The sequence below is a fragment of the Leptonychotes weddellii genome, chromosome 11, assembly GCF_054177405.1.
Source record: "Leptonychotes weddellii isolate Sample4059 chromosome 11, ASM5417740v2, whole genome shotgun sequence".
Lineage (NCBI taxonomy): Eukaryota > Metazoa > Chordata > Mammalia > Carnivora > Phocidae > Leptonychotes > Leptonychotes weddellii.
The window spans coordinates 68,180,352-68,200,335 of NC_138379.1; the positions used below are offsets into that span (position 1 = coordinate 68,180,352).

Here is a 19,984-nt window from a genome sequence, read left to right on the forward strand (position 1 = left end):
AAAACTAAAAGACAACCTACTGAATGGGAGACGCTATTTCCAAATGACATATCTGATAAAGTGTTAGTATCCAAAATACATAAAGGATTTACATAACACCAAAACAAAACAAAACAAAACAAAACAAAAACCAAATAGCGCAATTTAAAAATGAGCAGAAGACATGAACAGACATTTTTTCAAAGAAGATATCCAGATGCTAACAGACACATGAAAAGATGCTCAACATCAGTCATCATCAGGGAAATACAAATCAAATCACAATGAGATATCACTTCACATCTGTCAAAATGGCTAGAATCAAAAAGACAATAACAAATGTTGGCAAAGATATGGAGAAAAAGGAACCCTCACACATTATTGGTGGGAATGTAAATTGGTGCAATCACTATGGAAAATCATATGGAGTTTCCTCAAAAAGTTCAAAATAGAATTATCATATGATCCAGTAATGACACTTATGGGTATTTGCCCAAAGAATACAAAAAACAATTTCAAAAGAATATATACACCTCTAGTTTATTGCAGCATTATTTACAATAGCCAAATTATGGAAGCAGCCCAAATGTCCATTGATAGATGAATGGATAAAGAAGATATGGTGTGTGTGTGCATGTGTGTGTACACAGTGTTTCTCAAACACTATTTCAGTGAGTATTGGCATCCTGGGGGTCTCATCACCCAAGTATTAAGAAGCCACTGATAATAAATTTATGTTAGGGAGAGTAGTCAAAGGAAACTTAAAGGCATAATTTATGGGTTGATCAAGGAGGATCTTGAAAGTCAGGGTAGGCTTTGGAAATTAAATTATTAAGTACTTATTCTCAATTCACTTTCACTTTGTAATATTATTTATCCTTTATATCAGTATATTATAGCAGAATTTACATGGCAGAGAGGTTTGAGGGAAATATTTCCTTTTTATAAATTTTGTCCTGATTCTTCTGTTTATTTCGTGAAAAAAATCTCTAAGGGTCACTGCTTTAACATTTTTCAACATTGCATTTTTGAAATATCTTACTTCTTCATCTCAGTTAGCCAGACTACTTGCGATCAACAGTATCAGAAGACCGGAACAGTCTTTTGCCTTGTTTTCTGCCTTTGAAGCATGCCAAAATATCTTTTGAGTCAGGGACAGCCATTGCATATGTGACAAAGGATTTTTTCCTTCATCCCAAATAAAATGAATAAATCAAATTACTTCCCCACAAAAAAGTGATGGGAAAGAAGTGAAATTAGCTTATGAGTAAGGTCAAGCTTTGATGATACTGTTATGAAGCCTTCAAAAATGATTTTTCTAGCATCCTATTCCACTAAAATTACTATTGCCAATGTCAAAAAAATTTTTTTTTTATCAAATCTAATGAATACTTTCAACCCTTTAACATGTTTTGCATGCCTTTGGGGCCACTGCCAAGTACCATTTCTTGCTGATACTCTTACTTTGGCATTTATCATTTCCCTTCAGGTAGATATGTTTCTCTCAATTTACACATTTTGTTTCCTTTGTGGATTTGTTTTTCCATTCACATCATAAATTTGGCATTTCCTACATTCCATCTTTTACTCCAGTAGTTTCTAATTCTACACAGACTAGATGAGCCCATTCACAGCCTTGTCTTCAACTACCCCTATATTCTGGTGACTCCTAAGTACTTAGTATCAACCCCTCTGATAACTGTTGAATCATGTATTTCAACTATTTATTACATATTTCCACCTGGATGAATTTCCAGGTCAAAATGGCCTTCTACTCCATAAACCTAAAACCTTTTTCTTTATCTTGAAATGGTGCCTCAGATAGAATCTTGGGTATCATACTGGGCTCAATTTTCTCCTTCGCCGCCTGTCCAATTAGTTATCAAAGTCTGTCAACTCTACTTATTAAATATATGATTCACTATATATGCTACTTTCACTGCTACTGCCCTGACTTAGTTGAGGTCCTTGTCCCTTTTTCCTAGGTTTCAGTTGTACTCTTTGACTAACCCTATTACCAATTTCACCCTACCACCAAACAATCTCTGCCACCAGAATCATCTTTCTAAAAACAATTATAAACAATTATATCATTTCCTTTCCTTTTCATAATAAAGTCCAAACTTCTTAACCTTAACATCCAAGATTCTTCTGTGATTTGACTCCTGAATTTACTATGTTATCTCTCATTCTTCCTGTTCAAGCAACTCTGTTTCAGTTCTCACAATGCTGTTTGCTCAGTATCCTGCCTTCTTTTGCCCATATTGTTTCCCTACCTGAAGATCCTTCCATTCTTCCACATTTTCCCCTGGCTGGTCCCTAACAAACCTTAGGATTCTAATTACCTGTCACTTCCCCTGAGGACGAGTTCCCTGGCCTTCCCAGACGGAGTCAAATACCCCTTTGCCCTACCACATCACCTTCGTCTTTGTCAACCATACTATCACTCTGAGTTATACTTATGTTCTCATTTTCTGTTTCACCAGACTGCAAGTGTTAAAGGCAGAAATATTTTTCTAGTCTTTATGCCTAGTTGCAACCAGAATGCTTCATCCAGAAGGATGCTTAAAGAGTATTTCTAGAAATTTAAATTATAGAATTGATACAAAAGGAACTGTGCTATCTTAAATCATTAGCCATCAAATCCTTATTCATAAAAAAATAATATATATGTTGGTGATTATACTTATTTTGCTGTGGCATTTTTGTGCTCCTCAAACTTCACTCATACTTTGTGTCGGAAGGTGCTGAGGTATTTAATGCTCCACCTTTGTTGTAGATTAAACATTTCAGTACATGACAGTTTTTACAACAGTACAACCTATATATTTTATCCAAACTCTGGAGGTAACAGAGGAGAACTTAGAAGGTTATACATGCCATGTGTTACCATATACTTTTTTTTAAGCATTAAGGATTGAACAGCTTGTAACAGGGCTTTTGTCAGAAATTATCAGGCCAAGTCACTTAAAAGGAAAGGGTATTTTTCCTTACTACTTGTTAAACACAATTAAGGATCATCCATCACTTTCTATGTGAAGTTTTTCATTGATCATCATTGCAAATGTACTGACTTTACCTGATCATTATCATCAATGGGAATTTGAGCTCAGTGTTCCTGTCTTTGTTTCAGTATAAAGTAATGAATGATAGTACAGTTAATGGGGAAAAAATAACACTTTTGTACCAGGCATGTTCAAGTCAATTTAACAGTGTACATTTATCACAGATAAGCCCTCTAAAAGGTAGCTATTTTAAAAAGCTATTTTCTGAGTTGCTTTTCATTCTGTTAAATGGAAAATACACTTTCTGCTATTAATATTGGCAATTTCAAAAGTTTTAAGTTATTTCAGCAAAGATTTGCCTTTTATATTATAATTTACCAAAAATGTTCCTTTATTTTTATTTCTAGTAATCCCAGAATGCAAAAAGAAAAACAAACAAACCCCCCCAAAATAAAGTGTAGGGTAAAGTAGATATAAACATGTAAATGTAAGTGGAATCTGTTTTTTTAAAAAAGAACAAATGAATTAACTGTTATATTATGATGTAAACATTTTCAAATTAGAGATTAACATGAAACAAAGGCCTGGAGTGATTAAAAATACAGTAGGTCAAATATTTCAGTAGTATGAAATGCTTTCTTTAGGAAAGTTATGAAATTGACTAAAAAAGGAATAAAGAATAAAAATATGTTCCTGAAGATGGTAGTGAACAATTTATTAATGTTTAATACATCTGACTAATTGAACCTAACTTTCTATGAGCCTGTCATTATATATATATATATAAAACATATATATAAAATATATGTTCTGGAAATATATATATTTGTTGGTGTATACCAAGTATATATATGAAATATATATTCTGGAAAATGAAATATATATATGAATTCTTAGGTGGAACAGATGTTATTAAAATAGCTTGGTGTTCCCACCAAAACACTTGATTTTTATGTACCTTTAATAAAAGATTTCATCTATTGTCATTGTTTCAGCTATATTCAAATGCAGATAATTTCCAAATTTATACTTATAGTTCATATATCTCTCCATATTTCTAATTCATTTGTCTAACTACTCTCTGGACATTCCAAAAGTCCTGCCAACATATCAAAACTTACAATTTTGTCTCTAGCCTATTTATCCTCCTCTATTTTGTCTCAGTTATGCTATTGTCATCCACCATTCCTGCAAAAATACTGAAACATCTGTCTCCTTCTTCCTCCTAATTACATATAATCAGGTGTCAAATCTCTTTGATTTTACCCTTTAAATATTTCTCTGATGTACTCCCTACTCAGTACACCTGTTGACTTATTTCAGACTTTTATCATCTCTCACTTGACCTTTGGCAATAGCTCCAACTTTTTTCTGTAATTCCAGACTTAACTCCCTTGAATCCATCCTCTACATGGCTATCAAGAATCCCTCCAAAACAGAAATAAGGCTATGTCGTATTGTTGCTCCTTAATAGACATATCTGACCACAGCCTCCATATCCAGATTTACCTCTTTGCTTCTCCCTCCTTTAAGTTCATCTGTGCTGGACTGTGATTTTCTGCAAAACAGGCAAAATGAGAATTGAAAAGAGGTTGAGAGAAGATTTTGACCATTTGAGTCAGTGTATTTGCCCTCTCCCTGCCATCCTTCCTCTACCACCAACACCAGAGAAGGGCCTAAAAGAGGTTGTGAAGGTATGAAAGACCAGAGGATTCACACACACATACACACACACACACACACACGCACGACTCTAAACCTCTTAAACCACATGGGTGTTATATGCAACTAATGAATCATTGAACACTACATCAAAAACTAATGAGGTACTATATGTTGGCTAATTGAACATAATAAAAATAAATAAATAACTAAATAAATGTCTGGAAAGGAAATAAAAAATAGTGAATGTCAATAAAAAATAAAATAAAATGAGACTGGATTAAGTTTCAAAAAACAAAAGTGACCATAAAACTATGGAACCTACCTAAGACATAATTAAGGAATGTTAAATAAAAATAAAGCACAATTGAAAGCAGTGGTTTTATAAAATAAAATCAGTTTATTTTTAAATCCCAAAGACTTAAGATTCCTCAACACTCTGATTATACTCTGCTTGCACATGATCTCCTTGGGAGTTTTTCCTGACCTGCTTCCCAATTCCTGGTGTATTCCCTGTTAACCTTCTGTATCACTGTACTTATGTGCTTGTCTTTCCTGTTGACTTGTGAGTTTCTTTTAAGGGCATGAGTTGAGTCTTTCGTCCTCTTAACCATTTTAACACAGTGCCTAGCGCACAAGTGATTCTCAGTAAATGTGTGACTGATGGACTGTCAATTAGTGAATTCCCAGAAATGCTAAATCACAGTGACCAATTTTAATGACTTCAAAGTTGTTTCTTTTTAATTTCTCAGGCTCTATTATGTATTAATATTTCCTTATTTAGGGCACCTGGGTGGCTCAGTTAGTTAAGCGACTGCCTTCAGCTCAGGTCATGATCCTGGAGTCCCTGGATCGAGTCCCGCATCGGGCTCCCTGCTCGGGAGGGAGCCTGCTTCTCCCTCTGACCCTCCCCCCTCTCATGTGCTCTCTCTCTCTCATTCTCTCTGTCTCAAATAAATAAATAAAATCTTTAAAAAAAAATATTTCCTTATTTATAGTATAAAATACATTGAAATTGAAAACAATATATTACCCTTCCTATATCTATTTTCAAATTTCTATATATTTTCAACATTTTAACACAAGTGATTTGGGGAATAATTTTATTTTTTTAAATTTGTTTTGTAGGTTTTCGAAATTTACATATTGATGACCAGATAACTCTCATCCAGTATTCTTGGATGAGCTTAATGGTGTTTGGACTAGGATGGAGATCTTATAAACATGTCAGTGGACAAATGCTATATTTTGCACCTGATCTAATACTAAATGAGTAAGTAGTAACTTGATTTTTGTTCATATTATCACATAAGTGTATATGTAGGATAATCTTTAAAATTACATTTCAGTAGATGATTACACATTTAGTATCCCAAATAATAGAATTTTCCTGAAATGTTTATCAGAATTATCTCAGGATATAGCTTGATATAACAAAATTAATAAAATTGTGTCATTATATCAGTAACTTGATATTTGGAGATTCCCCTTTTGTTTCAATATATAGTAGTCATGTCAAATAAATTTTTTTAAACTTCAAAAGTGTATTAAGAAATATACTTAAAGATAAAATGAAATTTTTAGTTTACCAAATTAAAATTTTATACCTTGGTACTAATGAATATAATTATTTAAATTAGAAGTATTTTTGCTTGAAACTATTGACTTATTTTCAAAAAGTAAAGATATTATCTCTCCTCCTAGAGGGAAAAGTCAGACAGGTCAGTTATTTTAAAAATTGAAAGACAAATATTTCAATTTTCTTGGTTATATTTAAATTACTATAATTAATTTTCTACATATAACCTTAAACTGAATAAGAATCTTTTCATGGAAATATTTATACCATTCTAATGATGAATGCTGACTCAGAATTATATGACATATTAAGTTACTTTTGTTTTTATAGTTAACAGATAATTTTCATATATTTTATTCCATTTTGCCCTATAATCCCTTGAAATAGGTAAGGAATCAGTGTCCTTCATTATACAGTTCAGGAAACAGGCTCAGAGGAATTGTATATCCTGCCAAAGAATCTGAGTGACAGTCAGGATTAATTTTAGCTCTTCTGAGTCAAAACCTAGTTTTCTTTTCACAATTTGTGTTAGCTGCATGTGACTACTGTGGATATTGCAGAACAGCACATGGTTGAGAAAATACCTTTAAAAATTTTTCTTCAACCTTCAGAATTAGTGTTTGGCCTTGTCAGTTATTTAATCCTTTGTAATGTTCTCTTTGTCACTATACATTTCCCCTAGAATAGTTCATGGTATAACTCTTCTACACTGACTACTCTGAACTGAATACACTGAACTATTCTACATTCTTCAGTTTCTGTGAACTGAATCCATTCTCCAATCAGATTACCACAAAATTTTATATCTATTTTTTAACAGAAAAAATCATCAGTAAATACATGATTTCCTGAGTGTTCCTCAGCTCCACATTCTCAACTCCTTAGGTTTTTAAATGTAATAATAAAAGTGAGAAACAACATTAATCTTGGTCAATATGTATTTAATATTATTTCTTACTTTAAAATTTCTTAACCTCAAAAATTCAGTATTGTGAACAAAATATTGAGTTTGTTTACAAAAAGACATTTTCTGTAATAAGTAAGTTACCAAATCTAATTTTCTCTGATAAATTACACAAACTGGCTAAGACACTGTCTGTGTGTTTCTTTTTTGCTCTTGCTTTTTCTTTTGTGTGTTGTGTGTGATACAAGACAGAGGATGAAGGAATCATCATTCTATTCATTATGCCTCACCATGTGGCAAATCCCACAGGAGTTTGTCAAGCTTCAAGTTAGCCAAGAAGAGTTCCTGTGTATGAAAGTATTGCTACTTCTTAATACAAGTGAGTGAGTACAGCAACTTTTACGAGATGTTTATTTTCTTAATTTTTAATTCATTGGGAAAGCCTCAAATGGCAGTATGATCATATGGTTATACATGAAGTCTGAATCTTAGATTGTGGCTGCCAAGGAGAAACACCTAATATACTATCATAGACATTAATAAAATTACTTCATATTTCTCAGGCCTTACATGATAATAAAATATCCCACCAATTAGGGAATTCTATTTTTTTTTCAGATAAAATGTGCTTAAATGACTTTTTCATATTCACCTAATTAGGTATTATGAACTAGTTAATACTGCATAAACACAAACTATCTTCTTTCCATCCCCACTCCACAAAAGACTTACTATATAAAATACACATTTTTGTTTGGAACTATTATTTTTATATAGAATAGACAGTTAAATAACCTACAAAGATCAGTGGTATAACACAATAGCAGTTTTTTGTCACTCATATTCACAGTCCATTGGTTTAGGAAGAAAACCCATGCTCCTTCCATATAGGGGCTCCACACTTCCATAGCAGCTTGGATTCCTCCATTGGCTCTAACTAGAAGATAAGCACTGAGTGAGAAAAATTTGGACGTGAGGCCTGGAAATGTCGTATGTCACTTCTACCCACATTCTATGACCCATATTTAACTGTAGGAGAGGTTGGGAAATACACTGTAGCTCTATACCCACAAGAAACATTATGAAACATAGCATTGGTCACCAGAAGGACAGGCAAATATACATTTCACTCTTTCTCATACACAAAGAGCACACACAGCTCTGCTTCAGTGGAAAATTTTTAAAAACTGCTTTTACTTTTCACCTTTTTCTGTGTCCTTTCCATGCACTGGTAAGCTCAGCCTTTGAATATCTGAATTGACCCTTCTTTTACTCAGTGATTTGAAAGAGAACCTTAGGGAGTGAAGGTGAACCAGGGGTCTTTCTCAGTAGTATATTTTCAGGGACTTCTTTCTAGTAGCACAAATCTCAAATAGTGGAGGGGTGGGGTACACATTAGGAAAAAAAAAGGCAAAAAAGCTAAATCCTTAAAAAAGGATGTTTTCCTCATGAAATCTGTGCAAACACAGGGACCAATACAGGATCTAAGGATCCATAGCCCTATCCCCCCACCTTGGGAACACTATTTGGAGCAGAGACCTTCAAGCCTAATTTGATAAAAGAGCATAAAGTGGGCTAAAGTATTGATATGGAGCTAGCCAAGAGAGTCAGCTAGAATAAATTTAATATTATAACAGTTAACTCCTGTCCTTTTCTTGGCAGTAATGAATCCTATAGCAGTTAAGTTAGAGATAATCCTAGATTTCCCAAATTAGTTGTTATTATTAACATAATTCTATATTTATAGATAGGCTACATTATGCTGAAGGGCCAAACAACCCCACAATCTCAGTAGCTTAACAAAAAAAATTTTTAAATATTTATTTTTCCCACTATATGTCCAATGCAGATCAACAGGGAGGCTCTGCTCATTGACGTCACTCAGGTGCCCAGGCACATGGAAGCTATACTATATCTTGACATATACTTCTCCAATCACTAGAGCATTGGTAAGGAAGGAAATGGTAAGGGAAGGAAGGGACATATATATAACTTCCAGTCACATACCATAGAAAACAAGATTCTTGGCCACTTGCAGCTTCAAGAAAAGGGAAAAACAGCAATATTTGGTGAATAGTACTTAAGATTTCTACAAATTTTAATAAAAATCCTAATGGGATTTTTGAGGAGAGACTTGGCAAAGCTTTTGGGAATTTATCTTTAAATCTTAAACAGTAGATAAGTGTTACAAAAATTTTGAGGTGAAGAAGGAAATTAGAATTCTACCTAATTAATACAGTGTGAGAGAAGAATAGATACACTAAATTCTTAGTCAAGTCAGACTAGTATATATTAGAACTTAATATACTGTAGTGGAAACATCATGAATCAATGAGTATGGAGCAAATATTGTTAGGAAAAAATAAATTTTATATTTGGGGAAAACTTAGTTTGTATATTTAGCTCAAATTATATCTTAAAATAAATAACAGATAATTGAGTTAAATGTACACACTTAAAATGTTAAAAACATACCAAAAGGAATATAAATGATTTTGAGATTTCAAATAAGGAATACCCTTTTAAAAATAAATGCAATTGGAAAGTTGGTAAAGGAAAAGTTCAATGATTTGATACATAAGTATTTAAACCTCCAATTTGCCATTAAAAATTAAAATGAAGATCTTCAGGAAAATATAGCAGGTTGAACACACCATTGTTTCTTCTAAAATGACACTAAAATATTACTAACGGGATTTTTTTAAACAAATAAAAGAGAATGAGAGGAATCAATAACAATAAAATTCTGCAAGCCAGCAAGCAGAGCTAAGTTAGCATACCTGAGAAGGTTGGATTCTAAAGCAGAAGTAAGAAAAACCAAGAAGTACCTTGATTTGCAACACCAAATCTCTGGCATGTTTCTCAGTTGGCGACAACAATGATTTTTTGAGATGACAGTGAAGGTAGAGTTAAAAACACAAAGTTCTTTTTAAAGTCTGTATCCAGAAATCACCCAACCATGAAATTGTCCCTCTCCAACTCAGGCAGAGACCTTAGGTTTAGTTCCTGAAGAGGATATAATAGAGGGTAGCTGGATTGGTGAACTGTAGGCATTGCTGAGGGTGAGAGGTTCCCTAATGACAACAGATTAATTCTATATCAAATGTTGATAAATCTTCCAGCATACTCCCTTCACCCCCATCTCCCAGAACATTGTTATCCAGGTTTATATCCTCTAGACAGGAGAATGAAAGATTCTTCTCTGCAGAATCTCTTTGGCCAGAAAGAAAAAGAACTAATATGTTAACAGTAGCTGTTTCTCTTTGAAATAGCTCAGCCAGATTGCCCTGTACTAAAGCTCACAGTCAATAAACACTACCTATTGAAACAGAACTCTGAATCAGCCTTGTAGTTTTCCACTCCTGAATATAAATAGCCAAGGCATCTGAGAGAGTCCTTTGACATCAAAGACAAAGACAAATCCGAAAGAAAACAAGCAAACAAACTCGGAAGACACAGATGAGGTAGGGAGATAAAACCTCAAAAAAATTAAAAAGCTATCCCTCTTTAGAAAGAGAAGAGAACATATTGCACCCAAGAAACAAGTACTGGATACGGTGAGAAAGGAATAACACATTAAAAGCAAATAGCTCTTGGAAATTGAAATTGAAAGTTGAGAAGCAGAATTTATATATATCTATATAATATATATAGATATATATAATGTATATAAATATAGATATATATAATGTATATATGAAAGCAGAATTTAAAAGTCAGTACAGGCATTGGTAGACAAAGAAAACCTTTCAAAAGTAGAGCAAAAACTAAAAAATATAGAAAATCAGAAGTAAGGAGGCCCAACACGCAAATAGTTGGAGCACTAGAAAGAGAGAACAGGAAAATACATAGGAGAAGAAATCATCAAGGAAATAATTAGTCTTTTTAACAAAAGGTGTTTGGAAAATTTCATTTAAAAAATGACGTTGGACTCTTATTAACTTAAAATGGATCAAAGACCTAACTCTAAGAACTTAAACTATAAAACTATTAAAAGAAAACAGACATGATATTGAATTTGGCAATGATTTCTTGGATATGACACACAAAACACAGGCAATAAAAGAAGATAAATGGATTTCATCAAATTTAAAACTTTAGTGCATCAAAGGTCATGATCAACAGAATAAAAAGTCAACCCACTATATGGGAGAAAAATTTGAAAATCATTTATCTGATAAAAAAAGTATTAATATCTAGAATATATAAAGAACTACAATTTAACAATTAAAAAATTTTTAAATGGACAAGGGCCTGAATAGACATTCTCCAAAGAAGGTATACAAATAGCCATTAAGCACATGAAAAGATGCTCAACGTCACCAATCATTAGGGAAATACAAATCAAAACCACAGTGAGATACCACTTCATACACTCATTTAGATGATTATTTACTCTCAGTAAAACAAAAAGTTGTACTAGAAATCATAATATATACTATGTGTGACTAGACTGTGGTAGCATTTTACATAACTAAATAATAAATACTGAATATTGATCTAACCAATATTATGAAAGTGATATTAGGAAGATGAGGAATAAGAAGTTGTGTGTGTGTGTATGTGTGTATGTGTGTGTGTGTGTGCTACTGGTATGGAGGTGATTGTAGATCTGAAAGATGGAAATGGAGCTAGAGCCTTATTTTGCACACTGGAAAATCAAAAGTAAAAATAAAAAATCAAGAATAAGCACTACAATGTTTCTATTTAATTCTGTCAAAGGAGAAATTAAAATAAAATGAAAAAGTTGAAAGTGTTTGCCTCTGGCATGAGAAAAGTTGAGTTGCCTGGGCACTACTTTTTGCCCTAATAAGGTTGTAAAACTGTGACAAAATATTTAAAAATTAAACAACAAACTTACGGGGCGCCTGGGTGGCTCAGTCGTTAAGCGTCTGCCTTCAGCTCAGGTCATGATCCCAGGTCCTGGGATCGAGCCCAGCATCGGGCTCCCTGCTCGGCGGGAAGCCTGCTTCTCCCTCTCCCACTCCCCCTGCTTGTGTTCCCTCTCTTGCTGTGTCTCTCTCTGTCAAATAAATAAAATCTTTAAAAAAATAAAAATAAAAATAAACAACAAACTTAGAAAAATATCTGAAATATAATTTAGGCCCCTATAAATAAGTGAGTACAAAACAGAAAAAAAATTAAAAATCACTAATACACATAAGAAAATTGTTCAACCTCACTAATATTTTGAGAAATGAAGATGAGATATTTTATTTTTCTATGTAAAAAGCAAAGATTACCTAAAATGAAAATATTCAATACTAGCCACAAAACAGTTAAATAGTGAGAAGTTTAGCAATGTATATTATGAGTGTTAAGAAAGTTAATATCTTTAATTGCAATACTTCCACTTCTAAGGATATATCTTTTTAAAAAATCAAAAATTATATTCATCATAAGTATTGTTTAGACTAGCAAAATATTTCAAATATCAAATGAGAAGACAAATAAATTGTACTACAATTTTAAGTGAAATTAAATATGAGAATTAAAACATTTATTATTAAAGAATTTTGAGAGATATAAGTAAATGTTCTCAATATAATGTTAGGAAATGTCCCAAAATGTTGGATTGTAGAATCTAGTGACTTATAATTTTTTATGTTTTCTAAAATTTTTCTAATGAATATGTTATTTTTAAGTTAGCTAAATCAAAAAATAAAGATCCTTGTTTTTATAAAAAAGTATTCTTATGTAAAATAGCATCTGGCTAACTGCCCATGACACCATTTCCCAATTTGCCACTAAGATATTTGCAAGAAATCCTAAAACTCACTTGTGGAATCAACAAGAATCTGAGAAAAAATTCTCCAATCATATAATACTGGATGTAATAATCAAGGCAAAAATGAATTCAGGTAAGGAGCTTAAAGCAAATAGAAATATTTAGGAGAGCTGGTTCATTATTGATCTGAAATGTAGGAAAGAGAGCAGGACAGGAGGAAAAACTTCAAAATGTCCCAGGAGCATAGGATGAGAGCCTAATGATTAGATTATAATATCCCCAGAACTTCTTATTAGTGGTCGATACTAAAAGGATGTGAGGCTGGCTGGGAATACTTGAATGGATAAAGTGAAGACTTTGGGTTACTAGTTTCCAGTTCTTGAAAACCTAATGGGAAATAGTACTTCAATAATCAGAAGAAAAAATAATTTTATTTTTTAAGTGTTTTTTTTTTTTAATTCCAGTTAACATACAGTGTAACATTAGTTTCAGGTGAACAGTATAGTGATTCAACACTTCCATACAACACACGTGTTCATCAGAAGTGTACTCCTTAGGGGTTACCCCCATCACCTATTTTACCAATCCCTCCACCAACCTCCCTACCCCACCATAACCATTAGTTTGTTCTCTATAGAGTCTGTTTCTTGGTTTGCCTGTTTTTTTTTCCCCAAAAAAATCATCAAGGGTCAAGGGTCAAGATAATTAATGTAGAGTTATATAAATCCAAGAGACTATATGATTTTTTTCTTTCAGCAATCTAGATATAGCTGCAGGAAAAGGGAGCTGCTTCATTTAAGTTTCAAGGTTTATTTGTAAGGTAAATGGAACCAAAGCAAAAGGAAACAAGAAAATTGGGAGTTCTGGTGATAATTTGCTGAAGAAATCAAGCAGAGCATCGCAAACAAGTGACAACAGAAGGATCTAAAATATTAAGGAAAAAAATTGTAGGTAAAATAGACAATGTAGTAGAAATAAGAGAACTAGCAGTAAGAATAGGAAGTTGTGCCTACAATTTGGCTATCAGAATTAAAGACTTCAGAGATATATTACCAGTTAACATCACATGGGAATAAGATGCATTCCCATTAAAATAAGCAACGAAAAAGGAATATTTGCCATTGTTATTATTTAATATTGTTCTGGAAATCCTAAACCATGCACTGAATCATGAAGCAGAAACAAGAGCTACAACTATTCGGAAGGGAGAAATGAGGATATTTTAAATACAGTACTGTATACCCAAAAAAACACAAAAGATAATCAACCAAAACTATTTGAATTGAAAATAGAAATTAAAAGAAATTAGTAAAAATAGAGTAGTATAATGAAGTGGTTGGATATAAGAGAAGTATTGAAATAGCAATAGCTTTCTCTCATATGAGCAGGAGGAATTAGGAAATTTAATGAAGCAATATTAAAATTACAACAAAAAAGATAAATTATCCATGAATAATCTCAACGACAGATACTTCAGATTTATATGAAGACAAACTTGACAGAGAGATCCAAGTATTTGTTTAAATACTTTTTCTTTGGGGCGCCTGAGTGGCTCAGTCGTTAAGCATCTACCTTCAGCTTAGGTCATGATCTTGGGGTCCTGGGATGAGCCCCGCATCAGGCTCCTTGCTCAGCAGGAAGCCTGTTTCTCCCTCTCCCACTCCCCCTGCTTGTGTTCCCTTTCACACTGTGTCTTTTTCTGTCAAATAAATAAATAAAATCTTTAAAAAAATAAAAAAATACTTTTTCTTTAAAAAAGACCCAACTTACATATAATTGTAAAGTAAATCCATTCCTGAGACAGGAATATAGAATGACAGATGCTCTTTTGAGCAAATGTTAAGTTAAATGAATAATCCACTGATACAGCTCTAAAATAGGTAAGCTAAAATGTTCTTTAGTTTATCTAGTTGTTCTTATATGCTTCAAGAGAACTATAAGTTCTATAAGAGAACTATCAATAACACTCTTTCCTATTTAAGATGTTCATATCTAGAATTCTATATCAAAAGAAATCTTTACAGAAATTTTTATTATTAACTGCTGCTGTCATCTTTTTAAACATAACTGCCAGTTATATTCTTTCAGTTCCTTTGGAAGGACTAAGAAGTCAAAATCAGTTTGAAGAGATGAGATCAAGCTACATTAGAGAGCTCATCAAGGCAATTGGTTTGAGGCAAAAAGGAGTTGTCTCTAGCTCACAGCGTTTCTACCAACTTACAAAACTTCTTGATAACTTGCATGATGTAAGTATTTTGTTTTCTAGGATATCACTGATTATTTTCTGAATTTCTATAATCTTGTAAATATTAAATCTACATTTTACCTTATATGGTTTCTTCAAACTCATATTTGTACTTATATTTTAAAACAGTATTTGTATCACACTGCTCAGCACTTATATTGTGCTTTTTTCATTTTCAATGTAGATCACCCCAATATCCTTTTACTAGTATTTGTATAATTTGAAAGTAATTTAATGGTTTATAGGAATCGTGATAACATTTTCCTGAGTAATGTTCTAAAATATTTTTGCCCTAAGTTAGAGAAGATTTTATATATACAGGAAAAGCAAAGGTATGGGTGTGAAAAATAAGACTCGTATCATTTTGGATGGAATTATAAGTTAATGACAGTGCTAACGGACAATTTGGCAATCTACTCACTAGGTCAAATTTGAGAAACAGATAGCCAAGGATTGTTAGCCATATAGGTAAAGCCTCTATAATGAAAGGCAGAAATCAAATACTCAGAAAAAGTGTAATGAAGGAAAAAGCACCAGAGCAGAGAACAGAAAAAAGATTCAAAAAAATTAAGATATTCAGAGAAAAAAGAATGATATTGCATCCATGAAACAAAAATAGAAAACATTTGGAAAGGAACATTTAGAAAGAAAATACTTTTGGATAATTAAATATAGAAAAACAGAAATTTAAAATTTAATTGAAGGGCTGAAATATAAATCTCAGAAAAACTCAAGAAATAACAAAAAAGATAAAGAAATGAAAAACTAGAAGAGATAAATTTAGGGGATTAATCCAAGGAGGTTCATTTCCCAATTAAAAGGAATTTCTGAAAGAATAGAGAAAATCAAGGAGAGGTAATTATATAAAAAATCATAAAATAAAAGCTGCTGGACCAAAAGTATTTTAATTTTCTGACTGTAAAGGCCCATTGTACAGGCACAGCACAATTGAACAAAGGCCCATTATTGTAGAATTTTAGAATACCAGAAATAAAGAGACTATGCTAAAATATACCAATGAGAAAAGAAACAAGTTACATAAAAATGATCAGCATTCAAAATGATGTTGGACTTCTTAACAATACTGGAACCCAGAAAACAATGGAGCAATGGCTTCAGAATTTTGGAGAAAAGGAAAATCTTCAAAGAATTTTATACCCATCCAAGCCATCAGACAAATACGATGCCACCTTAAAAAGTATTTTCAGATGCGAAGGTCTCAGAGAGCTTACCTCAAATACAACCTTTCTCAAGAACATCTACAGAATGTTTTAACTGTAAAACACTGGACTAAGCCAATGAAGTAGAATATCCAACCCAGGAGAGATGCAAAGGGATGTTCTAGCACATTGACTGTGCTGGACAATCATTACTCTAGATTGGAGCAGTAATGCACAGGGTTTCAGAATACTAGTACCAGGAAAAAAAGATGGAACGGAGGGATTACCAGTATGTATGAACATACTGAGGTGAGTTTTTACAATTGTGTCAGAGAATTTGACTATGGTTTTGTGATAAATATAAAGGAAACAAAGCAAAACAGAAACACAAGGTGATTGGCTCTAGCAAAGTAAAAATAAGTCCTATATGAAAGGAAATGTAATCCAGCAGGAAACAATAAAAATCTTTATAATTGCTGGGTATTGATTTAGTAAAAAATTGAGATATAGCTATATAGAAAACGAGAAGAGAAAAGTGTGCATAGTTGGGAGGGGTGTCTAGTATAAGAGAGCTAAAACCTCATTTTCCATAATAGAAACTAAATCAATAATATCAAATTTGAAAAACAAAATTTATTAGAAATACAGAGATAAATATTTAAAGATACGGGCTAAAGAAGTTGAAAATGTTTGCATCTGGGGAACTAGAATAAGGATGGGAAGAACTCTATTAGAAAACTGCTGGATTTTATTGTTGCTGCTGGGTTCTATTTGACTTTTAAAATTATTTACATTAATTATTTGACAAAAATTAAAATTAGATTAAAATGAATTATGTTGGGTTATTTGTGTTGACAGAGGAAGACTCAATATATTGTTATGTGAAAAAGCCAGTCTATTAACAAAGTAGACTTTATTAGATAATTGCATTTTTGGAATTATATATGCCTTATGTATATTGTGTGTAAACCTGGGTATGTTTGTATACATGTATTAAAAGAAAAAAGAGGGGCACCTGGGTGGCTCAGTCCTTAAGCGTCTGCCTTCCGCTCAGGTCATGATCCAGGGTCCTCGGATGGAGCCCCGCATCGGGCTCCCTGCTCTGCGGGAAGCCTGCTTCTCCCTCTCCCACTCCCCCTGCTTGTGTTCCCTCTCTCACTGTGTCTCTCTCTGTCAAATAAATAAATAAAATCTTTAAAAAAAGAAAAAAGAAAAAAGAAAGACACCAAAACGTTCATATCAGTTATCCTGTGGGATTATGAATGACTTTCATTTCTTTAAATCTGTACTATCAGAATGTTTCATTGTATGTAGTATCTTACATATTATTCTAGAGAATGAAGGGAGTTATTTTGGTAAGAAAACATCTTGATGGGTATTCATACTGTTAGGAAAATAAGCTGTCATGTTTTATTATATGCATGTTATTTTTTTACATGTTCTCTATCCGTTTGTGAAACCAACAGCTTGTCAAACAGCTTCATCTGTACTGCTTGAATACATTTATCCAGTCCCGGGCACTGAGTGTGGAATTTCCAGAGATGATGTCTGAAGTTATTGCTGCGCAGTTACCCAAGATCTTGGCAGGGATGGTGAAACCTCTGCTCTTTCATAAAAAGTGAATGCCATTTTTATCTTTAAAAATTAAATTCTGTGATATGTCTGTTTTTCTTTTGGTCGGGATTATAAGGTCTCGGGTTTTTACAATGTTCTTCTCAAAGCCTTACATTTATAACGTATATTGTGTAAATTTCAGAGAAAATTGTGAAGTTTTAATTGTTCTCCTTTATAAAGTATAATTAGAATTTTAAGGTGTTTTTGTGTACCTATATATTCTTTAACAGTTTACAAGATTGAAAAGTACTAAAATTGATTGCCAAAGTAAACTTAATTTTGTCCATACTATTTCCTACCATTTAGGTGAAGATTTTTAACTTTTGCATCAAATGAATCTTCTACTTTAGAGGAAAAAAATTTTACGTGTAAAAATAAAAAGTAATTATATATGTTCCTTCTAGGTAGCTCCCTTTGTCTCCTTGAATATATTTACAAAAATGAGTCTTTAAAATGGATGCAGAATTTTGTCTAAATGAGCGTATATACATTTTTTGTGAGGAGAAAATTCATAACCTTCATCAGATTTTCCAAAGGGTTTTTAATGCAAAAAATATAGAGAAAAAGAGTTTAAAATCCCTGAAATAGATTGAGGGTGTGATATTAGGAAAAAACAGCTCATATATTGACTATTTCCCAAATTAGAAACACAAATCTCTAAGGAAGTTATTAAGGAGAGCCATATCATTATGACAACAGTATTAGGGGTTTTGTAGTTTTTTACTAACCTTTTTTGGGACTTGTCCTTTAATAAGGTATTGTGAATCCAAACAAGAGTCCAGAAGAGTCTGTGGCCTAATGCCACTCCTTACCATCTGGGGCAGGTGGAAAATCACTTAACCTTACTGATTTTCAATTTCCTCACCTTTACTACTGTTATATTTCCTGCAAAATGTTCCTTTTGGTCAGAGTTTCTTTTTTTTTTTTTTTTTAAAGATTTTATTTATTTATTCATGAGAGACAGAGAGAGAGAGAGAGGCAGAGGGAGAAGCAGGCTCCCAAGGAGCAGGGAGCCCGATGCGGGACTCGATCCCAGGACGCTGGGATCATGACCTGAGCCGAAGGCAGACGCTTAACCATCTGAGCCACCCAGGCGCCCCTGGTCAGAGTTTCTTATTCACTTCTTAATCAAAAAAGAAAGGAAGGGAGGGAGGGAATGAAGGAGGGTGAGGGAGGAAGGAAGGGAAGAGAAAATAAGAAATATTCTCTTTCTTTACTCAATGGGAGATAATGACAAATCACAGGTTGAAAGTTTTTGAGTGTCTTGGATCCAATTCTAAGAGAGATATTTCAAGAAATACTAGACACTGTCTTAAAATAATACAACCAATTACAATAACTAGAAAGCACAATTCACACTGTTATATGAACTGAAAATACTGCATTAGAAGATAGACAAGAGTTCTTTTCTGACATGAGTCACTGGAGATCCACTTATTTTAAAAAAAATCTATCTATATATCTGTATATGTAAATACAGATATATAAAAAATGACAGGAAAAACTAAGTCCATACCACTGACAAAATTCAGTAAAAAAAATCACTGTTTTCTATATAAAGTAATTTATACCATTTTAGGCATATATCATATTTTTGTCTTTATTATGTATAAAAAAATATATAGAATATTTTTAACAGCTCAGAGTAACTAGTAGACCAAATTCTTTTTCTAAATTTTTAAAAAATTGGACATTATCTTACAAATAAGACATACTGCCTTATGCAAATAATGGTTGTTAATAAGAAAACCAAAGTAACTTTGAAAACAATATAGAAAACATTTACTGACTTCTTCAATTTCTTAATACATTTTGGAGTACCCATTCCCTTCAACTGATAAATCTTTGCAGTTTACCAAGGAACAGTAACATCTCCTAATGAATACTAATGTAACCCCCAAAACAAGATAAAGTGGTTTCATCTGATCAAAAAATTGGCATGACAGTGTTACCATAACTGTTTCTTACCAGTAAATTCTCCATTTACAAAAGGAATAAGCTACGGTGTATCTATAAATAGTGAATTCACATAAGGCATTTGAAATAGGGATTAAAATAAGCTCCATCCAATGTTCTTGGCTTAGGTCCATTAGATCTATGTAGCAAAT

General features: G+C 32.7%; 1 protein-coding gene across 1 annotated transcript; it reads left to right on the plus strand.

The window, feature by feature from the left end:
• Positions 1–5,754: 5,754 nt before the first annotated feature.
• On the plus strand, positions 5,755–18,237 carry LOC102730625 (progesterone receptor). Its single transcript, XM_006730596.3, has 4 exons — positions 5,755–5,919; positions 7,378–7,508; positions 14,946–15,103; positions 17,729–18,237. The coding sequence occupies exons 1-4, from the start codon at positions 5,828–5,830 to the stop codon at positions 17,882–17,884; spliced, it is 537 nt and encodes a 178-aa protein (XP_006730659.2). The 5' UTR covers positions 5,755–5,827; the 3' UTR covers positions 17,885–18,237.
• Positions 18,238–19,984: the final 1,747 nt, after the last annotated feature.